Source organism: Bombina bombina, chromosome 2 (genome assembly GCF_027579735.1).
Source record: "Bombina bombina isolate aBomBom1 chromosome 2, aBomBom1.pri, whole genome shotgun sequence".
In the NCBI taxonomy this organism is placed as follows: domain Eukaryota; kingdom Metazoa; phylum Chordata; class Amphibia; order Anura; family Bombinatoridae; genus Bombina; species Bombina bombina.
The window spans coordinates 932,959,308-932,985,389 of NC_069500.1; the positions used below are offsets into that span (position 1 = coordinate 932,959,308).

The 26,082-nt window shown below is 36.2% G+C and overlaps 1 protein-coding gene across 7 annotated transcripts in view; it reads left to right on the plus strand.

Moving 5' to 3' along the window:
* The window catches only part of MAPK10 (mitogen-activated protein kinase 10), a 283,673-nt gene that overhangs the window by 10,607 nt on the left and 246,984 nt on the right, over nucleotides 1–26,082 (plus strand). For all 7 annotated transcript variants that reach the window (XM_053700777.1, XM_053700778.1, XM_053700779.1 and 4 more), the window contains exon 2: nucleotides 16,489–16,618. In XM_053700777.1, the coding sequence (XP_053556752.1) occupies nucleotides 16,489–16,618 (130 nt within the window). The remainder of the gene's footprint in view (nucleotides 1–16,488; nucleotides 16,619–26,082) is intronic.

Consider the following 26,082-nt stretch of genomic DNA (forward strand, 5'->3'; position numbering starts at 1 on the left):
ATATATAGATAGATAAATAAATATATATTGTTTATATATATATATAAATTCTATTAAAAAAATAAAAGATTTTTTCTTATTGAAGAACATAGGAACGTAAACTATTTCTATTCAAAACAAATCCTATCATAAGCTGTGTATACATTACTTCACTTTACCCAGATAACCAACAATAAGTGCCATCGGTAATCTTACTCACTGCCAGAGAACCAAAAAGTAATAACATCCAACATACCAAATTAAACAAATATAAGTATAGTCGCCTTTAGTTACCTACATACTGTATCTGGCTTTATAGCTGATGCTCTCTATCAAATAGAAATAGTAAATACTTTCGCCTAGATTACGAGTTTGGCATTAGCCTTAAAAAGCATGGTTGAAAGGTCCCAACGCTGCTTTTTAATGCCCTCTGGTATTACGAGTCTGACAGGTACAGGTGTACCGCTCACTTTTCTTCCTCGACTCGAGACTACCGCAAATCCCCTTACGTCAATTGCGTATCCGATCTTTTTAATGGGACTTGCCTAACGCCGGTATTACGAGTCTTGGAAGAAGTGAGCGGTAGACCTTCTCCTGTCCAGACTCCTACTGCATTTAAAAGTCAGTAGTTAAGAGTTTTATGGGCTAACGCCGGAACATAAAACTCTTAACTAAAGTGCTACAAAGTACACTAACACCCATAAACTACCTATTAACCCCTAATCCAAGGCCCCCCCCACATCGCAAACACTAAAATAAACATTTTTAACCCCTAATCTGCTGACCGGACATCGCCGCCACCTACATTATACCTATGAACCCCTAATCTGCTGCCCCTAACATCACCGACACCTACATTATATTTATTAACCCCTAACCTGCCGCCCCCAACGTCGCCGCCACCTACCTACAATTATTAACCTCTAATCTGCCGACTGGACATCGCCACCACTTTAATAAATGTATTAACCCCTAAAGCGCCACACTCCCACCTTGCAAACACTAGTTACATTTTATTAACCCCTAATCTGCCCCCCCCCAACGTCGCCGACACCTACCTACATTTATTAACCCCTAATCTTCCGACCCCAATGTCGCCGCTACTATACTAAATTTATTAACCCCTAAACCTAAATCTAACCCTAACCCTAACCCCCCCTAACTTAAATATAATTACAATAAATCTAAATAAAAATAAATATTATTACCTAAATAATTCCTATTTCAAACTAAATACTTACCTATACAATAAACCCTAAGATAGCTACAATATAACTAATAGTTACATTGTAGCTAGCTTAGGGTTTATATTTATTGTACAGGTAACTTTGTATTTATTTTAACTAGGTACAATAGTTATTAAATAGTTATTAACTATTTAATAACTACCTAGCTAAAATAAGTACAAAATTACCTGTAAAATAAATCCTAACCTAAGTTACAATTCCACCTAACACTACACTATCATTAAACTAATTACTTAAACTACCTACAATTAATTACAATTAAATTAAATAAACTAAATTACTAAAAAAAAAAAACACTAAATTACAGAAAATAAAAAAAGAATTACAAGAATTTTAAACTTACATCTAATCTAATCAACCTAATAAAATAAAACAGCCCCCCTCCAAATAATAAAAATCCCTACCCTATACTAAATTACAAATAGCCCTTAAAAGGGCCTTTTGCTGGGCATTGCCCCAAAGTAATCAGCTCTTCTACCTGTAAAAAAAAATACAATACCCCCCGACATTACAACCCACCACCCACACACCCCTACTCTAAAACCCACCCAATCCCCCCTTAAAAAAACCTAACACTACCCCACTGAAGATCACCCTACCTTGAGCCGTCTTCACCCAGCCGGGCACAAGTGGTCCTCCATACGGCAGAAGTCTTCATCCGATCGGGGCAGAAGAGGTCCTCCAGACGGCAGAAGGCTTCATCCAGGAGGCATCTTCTATCTTCATCCTTCCGGAGCGGAGCGGGCCCATCTTCAATCCAGCCGATGCGGAGCATCCTCTTCAAACGAAGTCCTAACGAAGAATGAAGGTTCCTTTAAATGACGTCATCCAAGATGGCGTCCCTTGAATTCCGATTGGCTGATAGAATCCTATCAGCCAATCGGAATTAAGGTAGGAAAAATCCTATTGGCGGATGCTATCAGCCAATAGGATTGACCTCGCATTCTTTTGGCTGATTGGAACAGCCAATGGAATGCGAGGTCAATCCTATTGGCTGATTGGATCCGCCAATAGGATTTTTCCTACCTTAATTCCGGTTCAAGGTAGGGTGATCTTCAGGGGGTTAGTGTTAGTTTTTTTAAAGGGGGGATTGGGTGGGTTTTAGAGTAGGGGTGTGGGTGGTGGGTTTTAATGTTCAGGGGTGTATTGTATTTTTTTTTACAGGTAGAAGAGCTGATTACTTTGGGGCAATGCCCTGCAAAAGGCCCTTTTAAGGGCTATGTGTAATTTAGTATAGGGTAGGAATTTTTATTATTTTGGGGGGCTTTTTTATTTTAATAAATTAAAAGAGAGAAGCGCTCAGCCTGGGAACGAACAATAGCATAATAGCTTGTTCTATGGCTAGTTACCACCCTAGAAGCAGCCTCTTTTTGCTCAATATGTGCCTTTCATAGAGAAGAACTTTCCTGTAGCATATCAGTCTGATCCTGACTTCACAGTACAGTCCAGCCCCGAAATACCAGGCAATCCCTCTCTGAACAAGAGAAACAGCAAAACCCCAGACGTACGTTTTGGCCTATTGTGGGCCTCGTCAGTGAGGTGCAGCCATATCCCTCTAGGCACACTGAGCAACGGGTCCACGTCTGGATTCCCACATCACACTTAGGGAGACTTCCCTAAGTGTCATAATTTGCATAAATAAAAAGAGAGAAGCGCTCAACCTTTTTTATTTTATTAGGGGGATTAGATTAGGTGTAATTATTTTAAAATTCTTGCAATTCTTTTTTTATTTTCTTTAATTTAGTGGGGGTTTTAAAGTAATTTAGTTTATTTAATTTAATTGTAATTAATTGTAGGTATTTTAGGTAATTAGTTTAATGATAGTGTAGTGTTAGGTGTAATTGTAACTTAGGTTAGGATTTATTTTACAGGTAATTTTGTACTTATTTTAGCTAGGTAGTTATTAAATAGTTAATAACTATTTAATAACTTTTTTACCTAGTTAAAATAAATACAAAGTTGCCTGTAAAATAAAAATAAATCATAGGCTAGCTACAATGCAATGTATATTGTAGCTATCTTATGGTTTATTTTATAGGTAAGTATTTAGTTTTAAATAGTAATAATTGATTTAATTGTAGTTATTTTATTTAGATTTATTTAAATTATATTTAAATTAGGGGGGTGTAAGGGTTAGGGTTAGACTTAGGTTTAGGGGTTAATAATTTTATAATAGTGGCGGCGACGTTGGGGGGGGCAGATTAGGGGTTTATAAGTATAATGTAGGTGGCGGCGGTGTCCAGAGTGGCAGATTAGGGGTTAATAGTATAATGCAGGTGGCGACAATGTCGGGGGCGGCAGATTAGGGGTTAATAAGTGTAAGATTAGGGGTGTTTAGACTCAGGGTTCATGTTAGGGTGTTAGGTGTAGACATATTTTTTATTTTCCCATAGGAAACAATGGGGCTGCGTTAGGAGCTGAACGCTGCTTTTTTGCAGGTGTTAGTTGTTTTTTTTCACTCAGCTCAGCCCCATTGTTTCATATGGGGAAATTGTGCACAAGCACGTTTTGCCATCTTACCGCTACCGTAAGCAACGCTGGTATTGAGGTGAGATGTGGAGCTAAATTTTGCTCTACGCTCACCTTTTTGCGGCTAACGCCAGGTTTAAAAAAAACCTGTAATACCAGCGTTGGCTTAAGGGAGCAGTGGGAAAAAAAGGAGCGTTAGCCCCGCAAGCCTTACTGACAAAAACTTGTAATCTAGCCGCTAGTATCCCAGAATATCATACCTTTCTATAAATAACTTATGGAACTCCCAAATGAAGTGGCAATAATGACTAACCAATCCATACAAAGTATATTTAAAGGGACATGAAACCCAAATATTTTCTTTCATGATTTAGGTAGAACATACAATGTTAAACAACTTTCCAGTTTACTTCTATTATCAAATTTTCTTTATTCTCTTGATATCATTTGTTGAAGGAGCAGCAATGCACTACTGGTTTGTAACTGAACACATGGGTAAGCCAATGATGATCAGTATATATATATATGCAGCCACCAATAAGCAGCCAGAACCTAGGTTCTTTGCCGCTCCTGAGCTTACCTAGATAAACCTTTCAGCAAAGGATAACAAGAGAAGGAAGCAAATTAAATAATAGAAATAAATTGGAAAGTTCTTTAAATTTGTATGCTCTGTCTAAATCATGAAAGAAAAAAATGTGGGTTTTACTTCCCTTTAAAGGTAATAACATTCGCTGCTAACTTGCAAGTTATTTCCACAGCTCACCTTTAATAGCGCTGCTATTACTGGTTTGCAAAAACCCGGTGTTAGCAGGCAATATGGCAGTGTTGAGCTCCATACCGCACTCAAATGCCAGCGCTGCTTTGAGCTGGTTTTACGTGCTCATGCACGATTTCCCAATAGACATCAATGGGGAGAGCCGGCTAAAAAAAGCCTAACACCTGCAATAATGGAGCGTAAAGCTCCGTAATGCAGTCCCATTGATTCCTATGGGGAAAGAATATTTATGTTTATACCTAACACCCTAACATAAACCCCGAGTCTAAACACCCCTAATCTGCATTACACTTATTAACCCCTAATCTGCTGCCCCTAACATCGCCGCCACCTACCTACACTTATTAACCCCTAATCTGCTGCCCCCAATGTCGTCACTACCTACATACATTTATTAACCCCTAATCTGCTGCCCCAATGTCGTCGCTACCTACCTACACTTATTAACCCCTAATCTGCTGCCCCTAACATCGCCGCCACCTACATTACACTTATTAACCCCTAATCTGCCGCCCCCAAAGTCGCCGCCACCTACCTACACTTATAGCTCGGGCAGATAGCTCAGCATGCTAAGGCACTGTGGCTGAGCTCTGTAGTAACCCAAGGGTTGCAGGTTTGATCCCCGGTGAGGTCCACTCAGCCTTTCATCCTTCCGAGGTTGATAAAATGAGCAGTGCCTTGTGACCCTTACGGGTGATTAGTCGCGCTTTACAAGTACCCAATACAATACATATTTATTAACCCCAATCTGCTGCCCCAATGTTGTCGCTACATACCTACACTTATTAACCCCTAATCTGCCACTCCCAATGTCACTGCCGCCACTATACTAAAGTTATTAACCCCTAAACATCTGGCCTCCCACATTACTAACACTAAATAAATATATTAACCCCCAAACCTAACCCTAAGTCTATCCCTAACCCTAACTTTAATATAATTAAAATAAATCTAAATAAAAATTACAATTATTACCTAACTAATTCCTATTTAAAACTAAATACTTACCTGTAAAGTAAACCCTAAGATAGCTACAATATAACTAATAGTTACATTGTAGCTATCTTACTTTTTTTTTTCACAGTTAAGTTTGTATTTATTTTGAGGAGCTTAGGTTTATTTAGATGGATGGGCATTGCCCATAAAAGGGCATTTAGCTTTTTTCCATTGCCCAAACCCTAAGCTAAAAATAAAACCCACCCAATAAACCCTTAAAAAAACCTAACACTAACCTCCGAAGATACACTTACAGTTTTTGAAGACCGAAAATCCATCCTCATCAAGCTGGAAGAAGTCTTTTACAAGCGGGCAGAAGTCCTCAATGAAGCCAAGAGAAGTCTTCATCCAGACGGCATCTTCTATCTTCATCCTTCCGACGTGGAGTGGCTCCATCTTCAAGACATCCGGTGCAGAGCATCCTCTTCTGTCGATGGCTACTGAAGAATGAAGGTTCCTTTAAGGGATGTCATCCACGATGGCGTCCTTTGAATTCCGATTGGCTGATAGAATTCTATCAGCCAATTGGAATTAAAGGGTAAAAATTCCTATTGGCTGATGCAATCAGCCAATAGGATTGAGCTTCAAATCAGAGCTTCAAATCAGCCAAAAAGATTGAGCTCGCAATCTATTGGCTGATTGGAACAGCCAATAGAATGCAAGCTCAATCCTATTGGCTGATTGCATCAGCCAATAGGATTTTTTACCCTTTACCCTGATGATGTCCCTTAAAGGAACGTTCATTCTTCAGTAGTTGTCGTCACAAGAGGATGCTCTGTGCTGGATGTCTTGAAGATGGAGCCGCTCCACGTCGGAAGGATGAAGATAGAAGGTGCCGTCTGGATGAAGATTGCTGCCCGTCTGGAGGACCACTTCTTGCCGCTTGGATAAAGACTTCTTCCGGCTTCGTTGAGGACTTCTGCCCGCTTGGATGAAGACTTCTCCTGGCTTGATGAGGATGGATGTCCGGTCATCAAAAACTGTAAGTGGATCTTCGGGGGTTAGTGTTAGGTTTTATTAAGGGTTTATTTGGTGGGTTTTATTTTTAGCTTAGGGTTTGGGCAATGGAAAAGAGCTAAATGTCCAATGCCCATCCTTTTCAGGGCAATGGGGAGCTTAGATTTTTTTAGGTAGGGTTTTTTTTGGGGGGGGGGGGGTGGTTGTGTGGGTGGTGGGTTTTACTGTTGGGGGGTGTTTGTATTTTTTTTTTACAGGTAAAAGAGCTGATTTCTTTGGTGCAATGCCCAGCTAAAGGTCCTTTTAAGGGCTATTGGCAGTTTAGTTTAGGCTAGGGTTTTTTTATTTTGGGGGGGGGGGGGTATATTTGGATAGGGCTATTAGATTAGGTGCAATTAGTTTAAATATTTGAAAATTTCTTTTTTATTTTGTGTAATTTAGTGTTTATTTTTTTGTAATTTAGTTAATTGTATTTAATTGTAGTGTAATGTTAGGTGTTAGTGTGAGGCAGGTTAGGTTTTATTTTACAGGTAAATTGTATTTATTTTAACTAGATAGTTAGTAAATAGTTAATAACTATTTACTAACTAGTCTACCTAGTTAAAATAAATACAAACTTACCTGTGAAATAAAAATAAACCCTAAGATAGCTACAATGTAACTATTAGTTATATTGTAGCTATCTTAGGGTTTATTTTATAGGTAAGTATTTAGTTTTAAATAGGAATTAGTTAGGTAATAATAGTAATTTTTATTTAGATTTATTTTAATTATATTAAAGTTAGGGGTGTAAGGGTTAGACTTAGTGTTAGGTTTAGGGGTTAAAAATAGTATATTGGCGGCGGTCACGTTGGGGCGGCAGATTAGGGGTTAATAATATTTAACTAGTGTTTATGATGTGGGAGTGTGGCAGTTTAGGGGTTAATATGTTTATTATAGTGGTGGCGATGTCTGGAGTGGCAGATTAGGGGTTAATAAATTTATTATAATGTTTGCGATGCGGGAGGGCCTCGGTTTAGGGGTTAATAGGTAGTTTACGGGTGTTAGTGTACTTTGTAACACTTTAGTTATGAGTTTTATGCTACAGCTTTGTAACATAAAACCCATAACTACTGACTTTAGATGGCGGTACGAATCTTGTCAGTATCGGGTATACCGTTCTCTTTTTGGCCTCCAAGGCAAAACTTGTAATACCGGCGCTATGGGAGTCCCATTGAAAAAGGAATTTTTGAAAGGTGCGGTAGTTACATTGCGTTACGGCCAAAAAAGTGTGCGGTACAGCTATACCTGCAAGACTCGTAATACCAGCGGTAGTGAAAATGCAGCGTTATGAGTAGGGATGGGCGAATGTTTTGCAACATTCGAAAAAGGAAACAAATTTTAACACATTCGTTCATTCAAATCAATTTTTAATGTATACCTAACATTCAAACATTCGATTTTCGAATGTTCGGTTTCAAATTTTATGATTACATTCTGAAATATTCTTTTAGAAAAATTCGAATTTATATTTGTAATAGTATTTCTAATGCTTTCTTTAAATGTAATATTCTAATTATGCAGTATTCGAATTCGAAAAATTCTAATTTATATGTTTGTTATAGTATTTCTAATACTTTCTTTAAATGTAATATACGAATTATGCAATATTCTATATAGAAACATTCTAAATGATATATTTGTATCTATTATGTATTAATTTACTAGATTCCCTCCCTACCACATGTACTATTGAACTTCTGAATAGTATTTGTTAAATAGAATGTTAAATTCGAAATTTCGAATGTGGACATTCGATATAATTATAAACATTCAAATTCGAAAGTGACATTCGAAAACTGTAAAGAGCATTCGATTATAGAATTTTTAAGAATATTCGTTCTTATCAACATTCGGATTTATAATTCGAATTTCGGTAATAACATTCGTTCTAACATTCGAAATTCGAAAATTTACGCATTCACCCATCCCTAGTTATGAGGCTTTTTCACTCATAAAGCAAAACTCGTAATCTAGCCGATACTGTACTAATTTGGTTGGTAAAATGTGTGAAGCAGCTTTCAGCAGATCTGATGTTCTCTACCATGAGAAAGAAGCGCACAGAGTAGGTTAATCAATAAATTACAAGCTTAGATAATTTATAAGCTGACATTTCATCCATTTTCCTGAACTATTGTAAAGGTCCATGTGTACAAAAGAAAAGCACATGCTAAATGGGGAACAACCATCTGATCAATCATAATTAATGATTGTGTTTCAAATCTAGTTTAATTTATTCAGTCTAATTACAGAGTCTCCTATATATAATATGACTTAGATTGAATATCCAATTATCCATTAATAAAATGTCATTTGATGGTAACATGCTGTGTTTTGTACCCTTTTCCCCTTACCAAACATTTCAAAATTAGGATGCACACAATCAACAATGTACTGGAAATAGTCACTTACTTTAAACATGAAGTCCTTATGCAGTACATTAGCTATATGAATAAGTAAATACAAGTATTGATGATCATGCCTTACCAACCATACCAACCATATAAATTCTCTGTGACAATATTAGATAAATGCTGTATCATCAGTATGCTCCCTGAAGCCGATATGATAAAAACTGGTTTAGAATTATTCCTAAATTAAATGCTTTTGAAGTTTTTTTAAAAAAAGGCCTTAAAGGAACATTACGTTGTAAGGAATGCTGGGTCTGCCACACTGTTGATTGGTGATTACTGGTTTAAAAGGCCATTAAACTTTTAAATAAACTCTTTTACCAAACACATAATACTAGCCACACAACGAAGACTTGTGCATAAATGTAACATTGATAAAAATGATCTTTTATGGGGCAATTGGGGTACATTTAAAAATTAACCAGAGGTCTGACCTCTGGTTATTATTTTAAAAGCTAATTGCTGCCGCGAGCTTGCAGTAGCAATAACCAGCCACTTGTATTGGCTGGTTATTTATCGCATGCCCGCAAATGGGCGAATTTGCCCGTTTAAGGATGCGCAATAAATTAGTGCTCCACTTGTAATCTAGCCCTAAACATATTTCATGCATCTCCCTCTTATTATTGGTACCACAATTTTGTAAGCTAGGTTTTACTGCAGGTATTTGAAAGAGAGCTGTGCATGTCAGCACTGGAATGTAGTGAAAGCTAGATTTCATACATAGCAACACCCTTGTCTAGAGGGAGGCGAGGAATAATCTCAATGTTATGCTCATAAAATATATTTTGTGATGAATGTCCCTTTAAGATTGTCCATATCCATTAAAATATTTGTTATATTCAGTCAGAGATGGTGTTTGCAACATCTGCATATCTGTTCTGTATCTTGAAAGTCTCCTACAAATGTGATTTACTGTTAATACTCTAGGCTAGAAATGTTCCATAGTTGTTATGACTCATCGCTACAATTAGACTATAATTGGTTTCTAAAAAGACTGTTTTTCTTCATACTGTGAGTATTTACTAACTGGAAAATATCACTTAGTATATAAATATGTATTACTAATAGATTTATTCATAGTATAGTTTTGTGCATTCAAAACAATTTCATATTAAAGGGTAATAGAACTTAGTATTTCATTGCACATCAAAAGTTTTAAAAAAATATCTACTTTGCATGATTTACCTGGAATTTAAACCTGGAATTCTAATATTCCTACTGTCTTTAGAAAGACTGGAATGCATTCTGTGTAATTCAAAAGCCTGGCCCTACTATAGGCTGATAACTGAAAATAAGTACAGGCGTACCTCGTTTTATTGCTCTTCGTTTTATTGCGCTTTTCAGATATTGAGTTTCTTACAAATTGAAGGTTTGTGGTAATCCTGCGACAAACAAGTCTTTCAGTACCATTTTTCTAACATATACACACAAATAAAGACATAAATAGACATGTATACACACACACACATCTATATATAAATATAGATAGATAGATAGATAGATAGATAGATACACACACACACACAACCAGCAAAAAGATTACGACTCGCTAAAGGCACAGATGATGGTTTGCATTTTTTAGCAATAAAGTATTTTTTATTAAGGTATGCACATTGTTTTTGAGACATAAGGTTTTTGCAGACTTAATAGACACTGCAGTATAGTGTAAACATAAATTTTTATACAGACTGGGAAACCAAAACCTTTGTGTGACTCACTATATTGCGATATTCACGTTATTGCGGTGGTCTGGAACCAAACCAAATATCTTTGAGGTACACCTGTACACATTTTGCCAACAAGATGACAATTTAAAAAACAAAAACAAAAAAACTTTTATTTTGTATGCATATATTTTGCCATTGAATGATTCATTTCTAAAGCATATCTATAATTACTTTAATGCTTCTTTAGTAATTGAGATAATTCACTATATATACTGTAAGGAGATACTAATCAGCAGAATGCAGGAGCTGTATAGCAGCATTAAAGTAATTGTAAATAAATTCTCTTTACAGTGTTCATATTACTCTATGCATTCCACATACAGTATACACTATTTATGTTTTTTAAGCACTCAGTAAATATATATATATTAACCTCTTAAGGAAATATGACGGAATTTTTCCGTCATAAAACAATTGAACAAACTGAAAGCTGTGTCCTTAAAGGGTTAAAAGTAATAATTACTTTATTTAAACCACTTGCTGCCGTCTCCACAGCTTTTAATGGCAGTGGAATCTTTCACCACTCCCCTTTGTTCCTGTCCCTACAGTGGTGCCGGAGCGCACTACCATTATAAGCTATAGAATAGAAAGCACAGCTTGACATTGGGTCATATTTATCAAGCTCTGAATGGAGCTTGATGCCCCGTGTTTCTGGCGAGCCTGCAGGCTCGCCAGAAACAGCAGTTATGAAGCAGCGGTCACAAAGACCGCTGCTCCATAACCTGTCCACCTGCTCTGAGGAGACGGACAGACATCGCCGGAAATCAACCCGATCAAGTACGATTGGGTTGATTGACACCCCCTGCTGGTGGCCTATTGGCCGCGAGTCTGCAGGGGGCGGCGTTGCACTGGTTGCTGCTGGTGCAATGCTGAATACGGCGAGTGTATTGTTCGCTGTATTCAGCGAGGTCTGTCGGACCTGATCCGCACTGTCGGATCAGGTCCGACAGACCTTGATAAATAGAGGCCATTGGCTGTACTGCCTGCATCGTACTAGAAGAGGAAAATGTGTTTAAATGGGAGAATCAGCAGGTTGGAAGACGGTAATTATTATGTATGAAAATATATATTTATTGAGTGAACTTTTTAAAAATATATATGTATTTTTGTGTGAAAAGTATAGAGTAATATGCACTGTTACTGTTTTTACTATCACTTTACTATCACTGGTTACAGTTGCATGTGAATTGGTAGGTATTAGTCTGTATTGTGAAGGCATTGGTATTTATTGTGAAGGTATAGAATCGATTCTATATTTCTGATATTATTTGGATGAGTCTCACACATAGAAAACAGCTTTCCCCAATATTGTTCTCTATGACAGAAATAATATTTAATGTGGTTCACCATTGCAACATAAAAATAAATATCCTATCCACAATGAGAATGTGGATAGGATATTTATCTGCTGAAACCCGCGCCGCCCGTAATTTCACCTTGCACATCGGGGTATCACATAAACCCCATCGGGAGTTCATAAAGTGCCGTAAGTTGGATAAACTAGCAATGTCTAGAAATGAGCGTAAATACAAATTTCTGTAGTCGCCAGTGACTTACGGCACTTTAGAAACTGCTGGCGCCTAAGAAAATAAAAAAAATGTCAACTCTCCTGTAAAAGTTTAACCTGCCTCCCAAAAATAAACCTGACAAGTAAAACCCCTATATCCGCCATCAAACCCACATGGGAACTAATAATAAAAGTATTAACCCCTAAACCGACAACCCCCCACAAAGCAATATGCCTAATTAAACTATTAATCCGCCATTTATCCACATAGCAATCTACCTAGTAAAAGTATTAACCCCATAATCCGCCAACCCCAACATCACAAACTACCTAATAAATGTATTAACCCCTAACCCGCCATTCACCCACATCGCAAAAAATCGAACAAATGTATTAACCCCTAATCCGCCATTAACCCACATTGCAATAATCCTAATAAATGTATTAACCCCTAATCCACCATTAACCCACATCGCAAAAAAAATTAATAAAACTATTAACTGCTATTCCATCATTAACCCACAACGCAATAAACCTAAAAAAACTATTAACCCCTAATCCACCAAATCCACACGACGCAATAATCCTAATAAATCTATTAACCCCCAACCCGCCATTCACCCACATCGCAAAGTCCCTATTAAAACTATTAACCCCTAATCCGCCATTAACCCACATCGCAACAAACCTTATAAATCTATTAAACCCTAATCCGCCAAACCCACACAACGCAATGTTCCTAATAACACTATTAACCCCTAATCCCCCAAACCCGCACAATGCAAGTACCCAAATTAACCTATTAACCCCTAACCCACCAAACCCCCACAACGCAAATAACAAATTTAATCACTAAGCCCCCTAACCTAACACCCACTAAATTAACCCAAAATTATATAAAATAATAAAATAATAAATTATAATTAAAATAAAAAATCCTAACAGTACTTAGAAAACCTAACATTAAATTAAAATAAATTAATCTAAAATTACCAAAAATAAAAAAGTCTAGCATTACATAAAATAATAAACAAAATTATCGAAAATAAAAAAATAAACCTAATTCCTATGAAAATAAAAATGCACCCCAAAATAAAAACACCCCCTAATCTAATGCTAAACTACCAATAGCCCTTAAAAGGGCTTTTTGTAGGGCATTGCCCTAAGTTAAACAGCTCTTTTGCATTTAAAAAATACTAAGTGCCCCCTCTAACAGTAAAAACCACCACCCAACAAACCCCCCAAAATCAAAAACCTAACACTAAAAAATCCTAAACTACTCATTGCCCCTAAAGGGGCATTTGTATGGGCATTGCCCTTAAAGGGGCATTCAGCTCTTTTACTACACTTAAAAGGGCATTCAGCTCTTTTAAGAGTGACCAATAAATCCCTAATCTAAAAAAAACAACCCCCCCCCCAAAAAAAAGCCTAGGTCTAATCCCCAAATAGGTACTCACCATTCCTGGAGTCCAGTGGAGAAGGTCCTTTTCCAGGCGGTGAAGTCTTCTTCCAATCGGCCGACATCTTCTTCCAAGCGGGGACCACTTCCTTCTTCATCCAGGAGCAATCCGGCGTGGAGAAGAGATGATTGCGGAGCAGGACCAGTGACTGCAGAGCCATGGAGCGTGGAGGATCCTCTTCGCACGATCGCCGCCGTACACTAAATAGTGAATTCAAGGTACACATTTAAAAATGGCGTCCCTTGCATTCCTATTGGCTGATTTGATTCTTCAAATTCAAATCAGCCAATAGGTTTAGAGCTATTGAAATTCTATTGGCTTTTCAAATCAGCCTATAGGATTTCAGTAGCTCTTATCCTATTGGCTGATTTGAATGCAAGGGACACCATGTTTAAACGCATACCTTGAATTCACTATTCAGTGTATGGGGGGCGATCGTACAAAGAGGATCCTCCACGCTCCATGGCTCCACGGTCGCTGGTCCTGCTCCGCGCTCATCTCCACGCCGGCTTAGTCTTGGATGAAGAAGGAAGTGGTCCCTGCTTGGAAGAAGATGTCAGCCACTTGGAAGAAGACTTCACCGCCTGGAACAGGACCTTCTCCGCCGGACTTCAGAAACTGTGAGTACCTATTTGGGGGTTAGACTTTGGCTTTTTTTTTATTTTTTGGGGGTTTGTTTTTTTTAGATTAGGGATTTATTGGGTACTCTTAAAAGAGCTGAATGCCCTTTTAAGGGCATTGCCCATACAAATGCCTCTTTGGGGCAATGGGTAGTTTAGGATTTTTTAATGTTAGGTTTTTTTTATTTTGGGGGGTTTGTTGGGTGGTGAGTTTTACTGTTAGATGGGGGACTTAGTATTTTTAAAGGAAAAAGAGCTGTTTAACTTAGGACAATGCCCTACAAAAGGCCCTTTTAAGGGCTATTGGTAGTTTAGTATTAGATTAGGGGGTGTTTTTATTTTGGGGGTCTTTTTTATTTTAATAGGGATTAGGTTTAATTTTTTTATTTTTGAGAATTTGGTTTATTATTCTATGTAATGTTAGACTTTTTTCTTTTTTGTAATCTTAGATTAATTTAATTTAATTTTTTTTATTATTAAGTAATTGTTAGCTTTTTTATTTTAATTGTAATTTAGTATTTTTTAATTTAGGTAATTGGGGTTAATTTAGGGGGTGTTAGGTTAGGGGGCTTAGTAATTTAATTAGTTTTTTTCCGTTGTGGGGGTTTGGCGAATTAGGGGTTAATAGATTTATTAGGATTATTGCGTTGTGTGGATTTGGTGGATTAGGGGTTAATAGTTTTATTAGGTTTATTGCGTTGTGGGTTAATGGCGGATTAGTGGTTAATAGTTTTATTTAATTTTTTTGCAATGTGGGTTAATGGTGGATTAGGGGTTAATACATTTATTAGGTTTATTGCGATGTGAGTTAATGGCGGATTAGGGGTTAATATATTAGGTTTATTGGGATGTGGGTTAATGACGGATTAGGGGTTAATATATTTATTAGGTTTATTGTGATATGGGTTAAAGGCGGATTAGGGGTTCATATATTTTATTAGTTATTGTGGTGGGGGTTGGCGGTTGACAGGTAGTTAGATATTGTGCATGTGTTAGGTGTTAGTTAATATTTTCAGGGAGTTACGGTGCTCACATTTTGAGCGCAAGGCTTGCTTTGCCTGCCTATGTGGGCAAGGTGATAATGGAGTAAAATTTCTCAATTTTCGCAGCGTATCCTTGTCATGAATATGTGATACCAATTCTATGTTAGCTTATGGGAGTAAAAATTGCAGGTGACGGGTGAAATATACGTGCCACATTTATATGCAGCGCTGTATACAGTATGTGATACCAAAACCACATAAAAAACATTGTCGCCGGCTTTGGCGGGCGACGCAGCATATGTAATCTTGCCCTAAGTCTTTAAAAATGTTTATTACAGATGTAATGGAATACAAGAAAAATTAAACACTTTCAAACTAAGGATTGTTTGTTGTAGAATTTTGTAGCAAGTTAATTGTCATGATCCCAAATGAATATGGTTGGATAATATTCATTAACTGGTTGCTTATCTATATCTGTATACCTGTCTTCAGGCTAAAGTAATGATGCTTATTATTATTAATTATTATTATTATTATTAATAATAATAATAATAGTAACACTTTTTAAAGTGGTTATTGCAATTAATTAATGCATATTTAATCTATTTTTGCAAAGCTATAGTATAGCTGTAGCTATGTTAGGAGTTGTCTCATAAAAATATGCTGAAACATATGAAGGCCTTGAGTTGTTACAAGATAGAAGTTCTTCTGTACAAATCATAGTATTTATTAAATGGTGTCTCTTCAATGAATTTTAAGTTACTAAAAGAAACACTGTACTCTGCCATTTTCTGTCACTGATGTGAAAGTGCAGGATTTGTACATTATCACACACAGGAAGTTCCTATCATCCAATCAGCAGCAGCAGCAGGAATATCATCCAATCAGCAGCAGCAGGAATACACAACTGAGTCTGCTGTATTAGCTTTAATTTACATTTAATCAGCTTTTACTTTACCTTTTCCAGATTTAACTTTAACTATGTTTTACTGCTCTTTTAAATGTTTAATGGATTTATTTTTTTAGTACAACGTCCCTCTAGTAAAATGTGAAAAAAATATATTTGCAGATTACATTTACCTCATTAGCATAATTATTTTAAATACTTTTTTTAATCTCTGTCCATATTGAATTATAGTGATATATTCCTATATGTACTGGATGTGCCCATCTATATGGACCCATTGTGTATTTTTCTCATCTTTTTCTTAACATAAAAGTCTTCAATCCATTGCGCGAGCAATGTTAATTTTTTAAATAATTTTTTTTAAGCAAACAGCATTTCAAAATTTCTAATGATCTTTCTTTTTGTTTCTAGCGCTGCCTATGATGCTGTCCTTGATAGAAATGTGGCCATTAAAAAACTTAGCAGACCCTTTCAAAATCAAACACATGCCAAACGGGCATACAGAGAGCTTGTATTAATGAAGTGTGTGAATCATAAAAATGTAAGTTATGCTTCTTTTTAATTAACTGTGATTAATTAACATTGTTTTTATTGCCATTTTGTACATGTTGCTAATGAAGTTTTATTATCTGTCAAAACTAAGAGTTATGTTCCTAACAAAATCTTATTCTTCTCTAATTTATGTAAGACACGGCAGAATGTATTTCAATTGCCTGATTTATTTTCACAGCAGAGATGACGTATACACAGAGATTTCTGGCAACTCAATATCTCCAGCTAGACTTGAAACATCATATTTATATTTAATTTTACATAAAAAAAATCCATGTAACAATACAATGCTTTTCTTACTACTAGACTTGTGCGCAGCGCAAAAATTTGTTTCGGTTCGTTTCGGACCGATTCAGATTTTTTTAAATTTCGGATCGATTCGAATTCGGATACATTTGAATGCATTCATTTCGGATTCTTTCGGATTCGAATCAATTCGGATTCGATTCCTAAATTCGGAAGTAAATTCAAATATTACATTTATATAACACAGTATTAGACTATAAATACTATTTCGGATTCAAATGTAACATTCGATATTGAATGTCACATTCGAATTTGAATATTACATTTATAAAACACAGTATTAGACTAGAAATACTATTTTGAATTTGAATGGGACATTTGAATTCGAATGTCACATTTGAATTTGAATATTATATTTATAAAATATGACATTCGAATTAGAATATTACATTTCGAAATGTAACAAATAAATCAGAACTTACTTAGAAATGCATTCGGATTAGTTTAGTTTTGTTGCTAGGGTAATTTGGTAATTCGAAATGATCCGAATCTCCGAATTCGTCTGAATTTGGCTGAATTTCGATTCGAAACGAAACAAAACGCAAATGTCTACTTACTACAAAACATTCATGATTTTTCTTTGCTCCATCTAAAAGAGAGTATTTAGCTATGTATTACAGTGCTTATGTGTGCGTTTTCAAAAATAAATAAATATTACTGCATTAAATAAACCAACTTTTTCAATATCCTTCTGGGCCAATGACAAACAGATACATAGGTATTATTTGCACTTCCTGTTATGCCAAAAAATATATTTAAAGATATAGTTGCTGTTTTTTTGCACAGTAGAAAAAAATACTGTGCAATGTCCCTTTAAACTCCTTTAAAATGTACAATATAATCTAAGAGTAGCACTAGTAACAATGTAAAAGAGCTAACTGGCTTAGTGTAATAACACTGTCATCTCTCTCTGGGCGAGATAACATATACTGCGCAGGCTTCAGCGTAAATGCTGAAACCCGCGCCGCCTGTAAATTCACCTCGCACATTGTGGTATTACATAAACCCTGCCGGCAGTTCATATAGTGCTGTAAGTCGGATAAACTAGCGATATTCACAAATGAGCGTAAATACAAATTCCAGGAGTCGCCAATGACTTACGGCACTTTAGAAAATATTTTTTTTTTTTTAAAAAAGTCAAATCTCCCGCAAAAGTCTAACATTCCTCACAAAAATAAACCCGACACGTAAAACCCCTATATCCACCATCAAACCCACATCGCAACTAATAATAAAAGTATTAACCCTTAAACCGACAACCCCCCACAACCCACAACACAATAAACCTAATTAAACTTTTAACCCTAATCCACCATTAACCCACATCGCAAAGTCCCTATTAAAACTATTAAACCCTAATGTGCCATTGACCCACATCGCAACAAACCTTATAAATCTATTAACCCCTAATCTGCCAAACCCACACAATGCAAATAACTAATTAAATTACTAAGCCCCCTAACCTAACACCCCTAAATTAACCCCAATTACAAACAATTCAAATAAAAAAGCTAACATTACTTAAAATAAAAACTAAGATTAAATTAATCTAAGATTACAAAAAAATAAAAAACTAACATTACAGAAAATATTAAACAAAACAAAATTATCCAAAATAAAATAAAAATAAACCTAATCCCTATGAAAATAAAAAGCCCCCTCCAAATAAAAACACCCCCTACTCTAATGCTAAACTACCAATAACCCTTAAAATTGCTTTTTGTAGGGCATTGCCCTAAGTTAAACAGCTCTTTTGCATTTAAAAAAAATTCTAAGTCCTCCCTAACAGTAAAACCCCCTACCCACCAAACCCCCCAAAATCAAAAAACCCTAAACACTAAAAAAGAACAAGTCTAACCCCCAAATAGGTACTCACCATTCCTGAAGTCCAGCAGAGAAGCTCCTGTTCCAGGCAGTGAAGTCTTCTTCCAAGCGGCCAACATCTTCTTCCAAGCGGGGACCTCTTCTATCTTCATCCAGGACCGTGGAACTGAGGATTAAATTACTGAAGACCGGCGACCGCAGAACCATGGAGCATGGAGGATCCTCTTCGTATGATCGATGTCGTACACTAAATAGTGAATTTAAGGTACACAATTAAATATGGTGTCCCTTGCATTCCTATTGGCTGATTTGATTCTTCAAATTCAAATCAGCCAATAAGATTTCAGTAGCTCTTATCCTATTGGCTGATTTGAATTTGAAGAATCAAATCAGTCAATAGGAATTCAAGGCACCCCATATTTAAACGCGTACCTTGAATTCAATCCTCTGTGTGCGGCGGTGATCGTACAAAGAGGATCTCCACGCTCCATGGCTTCGCGGTCGCCGGTCTTCAGTTCCGCCGTCACTGGTCTTTTGGTTCTGCGGTCCTGGATGAAGATAGAAGAGGTTGCCACTTGGAAGAAGACTTTGGCGACAGACTTCAGGAACCATGAGTATCGATCTGGGGGGTTAGACTTAGGCTTTTTTTAAATTTTTTGGGTTTTTTTTTTTTTTTAGATAAGGGTTTTAATGGGCACTCTTAAAAGAGCTGAACGCCCTTTTAAGGGCAGTAAAAGAGCTGAATGCCATTTTAAGGGCAGTAAAAGAGCTAGCTTAGGTTTTTTTAGTGTTAGTTTTTTTATTTTGGGAGGTTTGGTGGGGGGTTTACTGTTAGAGGGGGGACTGTTTAACTTAGGGAATTGCCCTACAAAAGGCCCTTTTAAGGGCTATTTGTAGTGTAGCATTAGATTGGGGGGTGTTTTTATTTTTGGGGGGCTTTTTTATTTTCATAGGGATTAGGTTTAATTTTTTTATTTTGTATAATTTTGTTTATTATTTTTTGTAATGTTAGATTTTTTTGATTTTTTTGTAATCTTTGATTAATTTAATCTTAGTTTTATTTTTAAGTAATGTTAGCTTTTTTTATTTTAATTGTTTGTAACTTAGTATTTTTTAATTTAGGTAATTGGGGTTAATTTAGGGGGTGTTAGGTTAGGAAGTGTTAGGGTAGGGGGCTTAGTAATTTAATTAGTTATTTGTGTTCTGTGCGTTTGGCAATTTAGGGGTTAATAGTTTTAATAGGATTATTGCGTTGTGTGGGTTTGGCGGAATAGGGGTTAATAGGTTAATTAAGTTTATTGCGTTGGTGGGGGATGGCAGTTTAGGGGTTAATAGTTTTAATAGGTTCTTTGCAATATGGTTGAATGGCAGATTAGGGGTTAATAGTTTATTAAGGTATATTGCATTGTGGGGTGATGGCGGTTTAGGGATTAATAGGTTAATTAGATGTTTTGCAATGTGGGGGTTGGCGGATTAGGGGTTAATATAGTTTATTAGTTATTGCGGTTGACAGGTAGATATTGCGCATGCGTTAGGTGTTAGTTAATATTTTCAGGCAGTTACGGGAGTTACGTTGCTCACATACTCAGCGCAAGGCTTGGTGCGCCTGCCTGTGTGGCAAGGTGAAAATGTAGTAAAATATCTCAATTGTCGCCGCGTAAGTCCTTGCGCTGAATATGTGATCCAAAATATATCTATAATCAATTTTCAAGATAGTCTTCTGCATATCACAGGCATTCTTAATTCCCATACAGTATTTGTTACTATCATATGTAAAGGAAGTCTAGTATCTGACACTTTTTTTCTAGCAAACTACGACTAAACCTTCTGTGCTGCAACATTTTATAATACTCACATGTTCCGATGATTCTCTTTCCTATGAAAATCCATCTATTAAACTTTATGAATTTCTTTGCTGTACTTGATGTTTTATATCATATCATTTATCTTCATACTTTCCTCTTAATTAAGGTGTTGAAATCTTTTTTATTAAATGATAGGCTCAGACCATGCACCATTTTAGTAGCCCTGATTTGACCATTTTCTTGTATATTTATGTTCTTCTGGAGATAGGCTAACCAGCTGAGCTGTCCTTCAAAAAAAACTACTGGATGACCTATATGCAGCTTGGCATAGGTGATAGATGGGGTTACATAAATGCTCCTCCCCACCATTGACCACACTATATATATTTTTTTCACAACTGAGCAGTTATTTTTTATCCCCTTGGATGCCAGTATCATACTAAATTAAAAATGTCTCTTTAACTGCCATTAGGGATTTAACCCCCTCCTTTGACTGCCAATACCAAACACAAAGAAGAAATACTACTGCAGTGCCTACACACAACAAACAGAGAGTGTTTTTAACACAATGAATGTGTATCTTTACCCTCTTCAGTGTGACTCCTTTCTGGGCCATGTTTGTAATTCACATAGGCATTGGAGGCCTTTAAAATTAAAGAACCACTATATACAACAGCATTGTTAATCCAATGTTCCCTCCCCCCTGTATCATGTGACAGCCACCAGCCAATCACAAATTGCATTTATGTATTTACTGTGCACTTTGCACATGTTCAGTAGGAGCTGGAGTGTCAGAAAATGTGCTTATACAAAGACTGTGCACATTTTAATAATAGAAGTACAGTATATTGGAAAGTTTTTTTTAGAATTTCATGCTTTATCCTAATCATGAAACTTTTAGTTTCATTAGCAGCTCTATCAGGAAATGGTGAATATTGAATGCAGTATGTATTGTGAGATCTAGCTAGCAATCTGTAAAATAACATGGTTACCTCACTGTTTCTACTTCTAATCCCCATTATGTGGTTGTGAGAGACCAGCACTAAAATTCCCCTTCTCTTTCTCAGAATTCAGGTTGGGGACAGAAGTAATGGCATCTATATAACACATAAAAAGGGCTTAACTTTTATTTGTTTCTATTAATAAAAACCAGAGAATTGATGGAACTTCTTGATAGATTACAAAACTAAAGGCTGCTTACTTTAATATATTTTTATAACAGGAAATCAGCCTACAGCAGATAAAAGTTTGTTTTTTCCAAGTGACTGATAAAGCAAACAGTACAGGTTGAAGTTGTATACACAAAAGGCATTATTATTTTTGTCTTGAAATCCCTGTATACATCTGGTAGCAGATGCAAAAGTAAAATGTTAAAATATTGTTTAAAGGGACAGGCAAGTCAAAATTAAACTTGCATGATTAAGGTAGGGCATGCAATTTTAAACAACTTTCCATTTTACTTTTATCATCAAATTTGCATTGTTCTCTTGGTATTCTTTGTTAAAAGCTAAACCTAGGTAGGCTGATAAACTGATTTCTAAACCGTTGAAGGTTACTTCTTATCTTATATTTTGACAATTGTTAGCAGTTAGACAGTGCTAGTATATGTGTGCCTTATAGATAACATTGCGCTCACATGGAGTTATTTATGAGTCAGCACTGATTGGCTAAAATGCAAGTCTATCAAAAGAACTGAGATAAGGGGGCAGTCTGCAGAGGCTTAGATACAATGTATAATAATCCAAAGTAGAACAAAGGAATGGCAGCAGCATGTATAATTAAAAGTCAAAAATTTAATTATAATCCATTAAAAAGTAATCCATGGAGGAACGGTGAAAGTAGAAAAATAAAGAGCATAGGCATGAAAAAAACAGTATACGCGTTTCGGCGTGAGCCGTAATCACTACTGATACAAATTTTACTCAAAGGTGATTTAAAAAGAGGTTGCAGAAACCTTATTGGTTAAAACAAATGTTGAATTCAACCAATGCCCGTGCTACAATGTAGTAAGTTTCCATTAATGAAAACACACTATACACAGATTCAAATGCGTATAAAACACGTTATTAGATACAATGTAATCACAGAGGTAAAAATATAACAATATTGGTTATGTAAAACTGGTGAATGGATAGTAAATGGATTATCTATCTTTTTGAACAATACATTTTTTTTAAAATATTTTTATTGAGATTCACTTTAATGCATACAATATTGAAATGTCAATACATACTATACAAAGAAGTAATTTCAAGAGATCAACTCAATGAGCATGCTTAAGTAAAAAAAAAAAAAAATCAAAGTCGCAAGACATTTGTGAGATCAGGATGTGTAAATTATGCCTATCAAACTAAGATATAAAGAGTATATTAAGTCCTAAGATCAAACTAAGATATAAAGAGTATATTAAGTCCAGAAAGGTAATTGGAAATAGTACAAGACCTCTCAGGGGTCTCAATCGGTGAATCTTATTTTTCCTATTTTAAGGGAAGGGGTTATCAATTAACGTTTATGCATTTCAATCATCAATAATTTATCACAGTCTAGGTGCATTCAGGTGATCTGCCAAATATAAGCATATATAACAAAAATAGTAATATTAGTGTAATAGATTATTTGTCATTCTATCTATTCTCTTTCCTTACAAACAATGTGTTGGTCCTACTGTAAAGGCTATCCAGACTTGTAAATTTTTTAGGATCACCAAGAAAAAAGGATGGTTGAGAAATTAAGTAGGTAATTGAAAGGTTTCTATAGGATTCAGTTTCCTTTGCTTACGAAGCAAGCTCAATGTTATAAGGAACGGGAGGAATGGGGGGAAATGAGGGGACGGAGTCAACATAAACTCAAGAGGTTGGGGTTAGGGGCAAAAGGAAAAAGATAATATTTTAGAGCTGGGCTGATAAAGAAATGGTACAGAGCCATCCGTTGCATCTCCCCTCAGGGGTTGCTGTCACCACTGGACGGAGACGGAAAAGGGGTATTGGATATGACCCACTCCCTCTCAGAGAGTGGGAAAGGGTATGGGCCCTATAACCCACGACAGGATAAATCAGGTTCTCAATATTTCCCAGCCCCTAGTACAAGGCTGCAACATATATACCTCTCTCCTATAAACTAATAGCCTTTCGTCTAGGTTAGGGAAGATATCACGATAATCTTTCATTAGTGGTATATTAAGGTACCATGTCAATGGAGGATATCCAAAATTTCCCCAGAGGGTGATATCAAGTAAGAGCAGTGGGACACATATGCTGGTGAGATAGTGTCCTTTTGGACTAAATATAGTACGATCAGATCCTGGTATGGATTAAACAATATATTTAATGAACTAACCATTGTTGCATATGCAAATATATAACTCTTAGAACAGAATTTGCATTGGGGTTTGTCTATCCCAATATAAAATAACATGTAGCAGTCAGAAGATAGTCTACACCAAATGGATAGTACATATATAATGTTAGAGTTTTTTTTTATCCTATCTCCCTAGAATCTAGGGAACATAATAGTTTAATATTAATCTTAGATTTACGTGACAACCCCTGTATGTAAGAGATATTGGCAGAAATTAAGTGATATAATATGTACTTACCAAGTATATTTAGGTAACTATGGAATTGAAGATTATAGCAATAAGTATATTATAAAACTCTAGAAACTTCTTTAAGAAACATAAAAACTAACATGTCTGCCTTACAAATATTTGTAGATAAAACAGTAAATTGTAAGAACAAATATAATGGCAAGATATGTTTTCCCTCCAAGATATGAGGTAGCTTTCAGTTAGATTACCTTAAATAATATATGGTAAAAATGTGCATTAGCCGAGTAATCATGATACTGCAATTTTATATCAACCTTTGTCCAGAATATAAGCTGAAAACTAATAAATACTTTTCTTCCTAATGAAAAGTATAACTACAGTTATGATCCATATCAAAGTTATATAGAGAAATCAAAAACTTTACTCTGTTTGCTATTAATTAAGGGTATGTTAATGACAGGCTGCCTCACCCCTAACTGTAATATAGTAGAAAACAAGTACCTTAATGGGAAATAGAAAGTGTCAATAACTATCCAAACACTCAATACTATGTGGAGGAACAACACAGGAGTAATAACATTACTCACATAAATTTTGAACAACTAGGAAAAAATCATGGTGACAGTTCAGGTATGAATTGGGTGATGTCTCTCTCTCACAGTCTCTAGATAGATTTAATGTCTCATTGTGTAGACAGCATGCTTTGTATAATGGATATCTATGTCTAAGATCCCATGGAGAGCTAGGAGACCCCTTAATAGCAGATATTCCCTTTCCTTCTTTACCTAGCCCACTCCACACTTCAGAATTTTGAACCTCTTTGTTGAGGTAATTATCTCTATAAAACTTGGCGGATTGGTCTCCGATGGACTTTGGGCTACCAAGCGGTCTTTTTGGGTCAGACAAGGAAGGAGGAGAGGCGGGCAGCACATTGCAGGAGGTGGGGAGGGAAGGGAAGAAGAGGAGGGTTCCCGATGTTACCGAAAAAATGTTTGGTGAGGGATAGGTCCCTATTAACAATCCCTTGCGTGGAGGGTGAGGGGGGATCAATACACTACAGATAAATCTATCAAAAATAATATAAAAAATGCTATAAATTAGGTATTCACAAACAGCTGCCAGTACCTAATACGGCTGCTACTAGTTAGAGGGGATGTAGGGAGCTGTTTGGGAAGTATCAGGGAGATGTGGGAGTTGAGGAGGATCCCTACAATATATTTTTTGTAAAATGTTTAACAAATGCCCTAAAAACAGACTATCTGCCAATATAGTGACGAAACGCGTTGGTGGACGGGGCTAAGAGGCAGCGTGTGTTTCTATAGTGTGGTGTGCACACAGTGGCTATAAATCTGTAACTTTGTAACACTGCAACTGAATTAGACTAAATGGATACATGATTATCTTCCATGTGGAATACTGAGCACAATTTAAGCCCTGTGTGAAGTGCTGTTGACAATAGCTATAAGGATTTTAGTCAGAAATCATCTGGCTGGGTAACCCCCACAAAGCTTGCAGGCAGGAGGGCGCCTTTGAGCGCATAGGAGTGCCTGTGTTGAATGCTTGATATTTGTGTTAACCCTATACTCGTTATAAAGCGCTACTACTCACCCACACACACCCCTTGGCTACCTGGCCCTATTCTTAACTTTGTTTTTAAATTAGTGTTGGGTTTTATATGATGACCCATAAGAGGATTGATTGTGATATACCCTTTCCTATAACCAAACTTTAGATTATTGTTATGTCTATGTCATATATTTTTTCAATAAAGTATTACATTTTAACTTACTATTTGCATATTTAGTGTATAATTCTACACTGGGCTTAAAGCCCGAAAACCCTTATTGTATCCTAATATTTTGTTTTCTGCCAGTATCTAAGATGGAGGTGACCAATGATGGAGAGAAGGGAAAAGAGGTGTTATCAAGTAGGGATCACTTTGTTGGGACGGAAATACATACACTACAATAA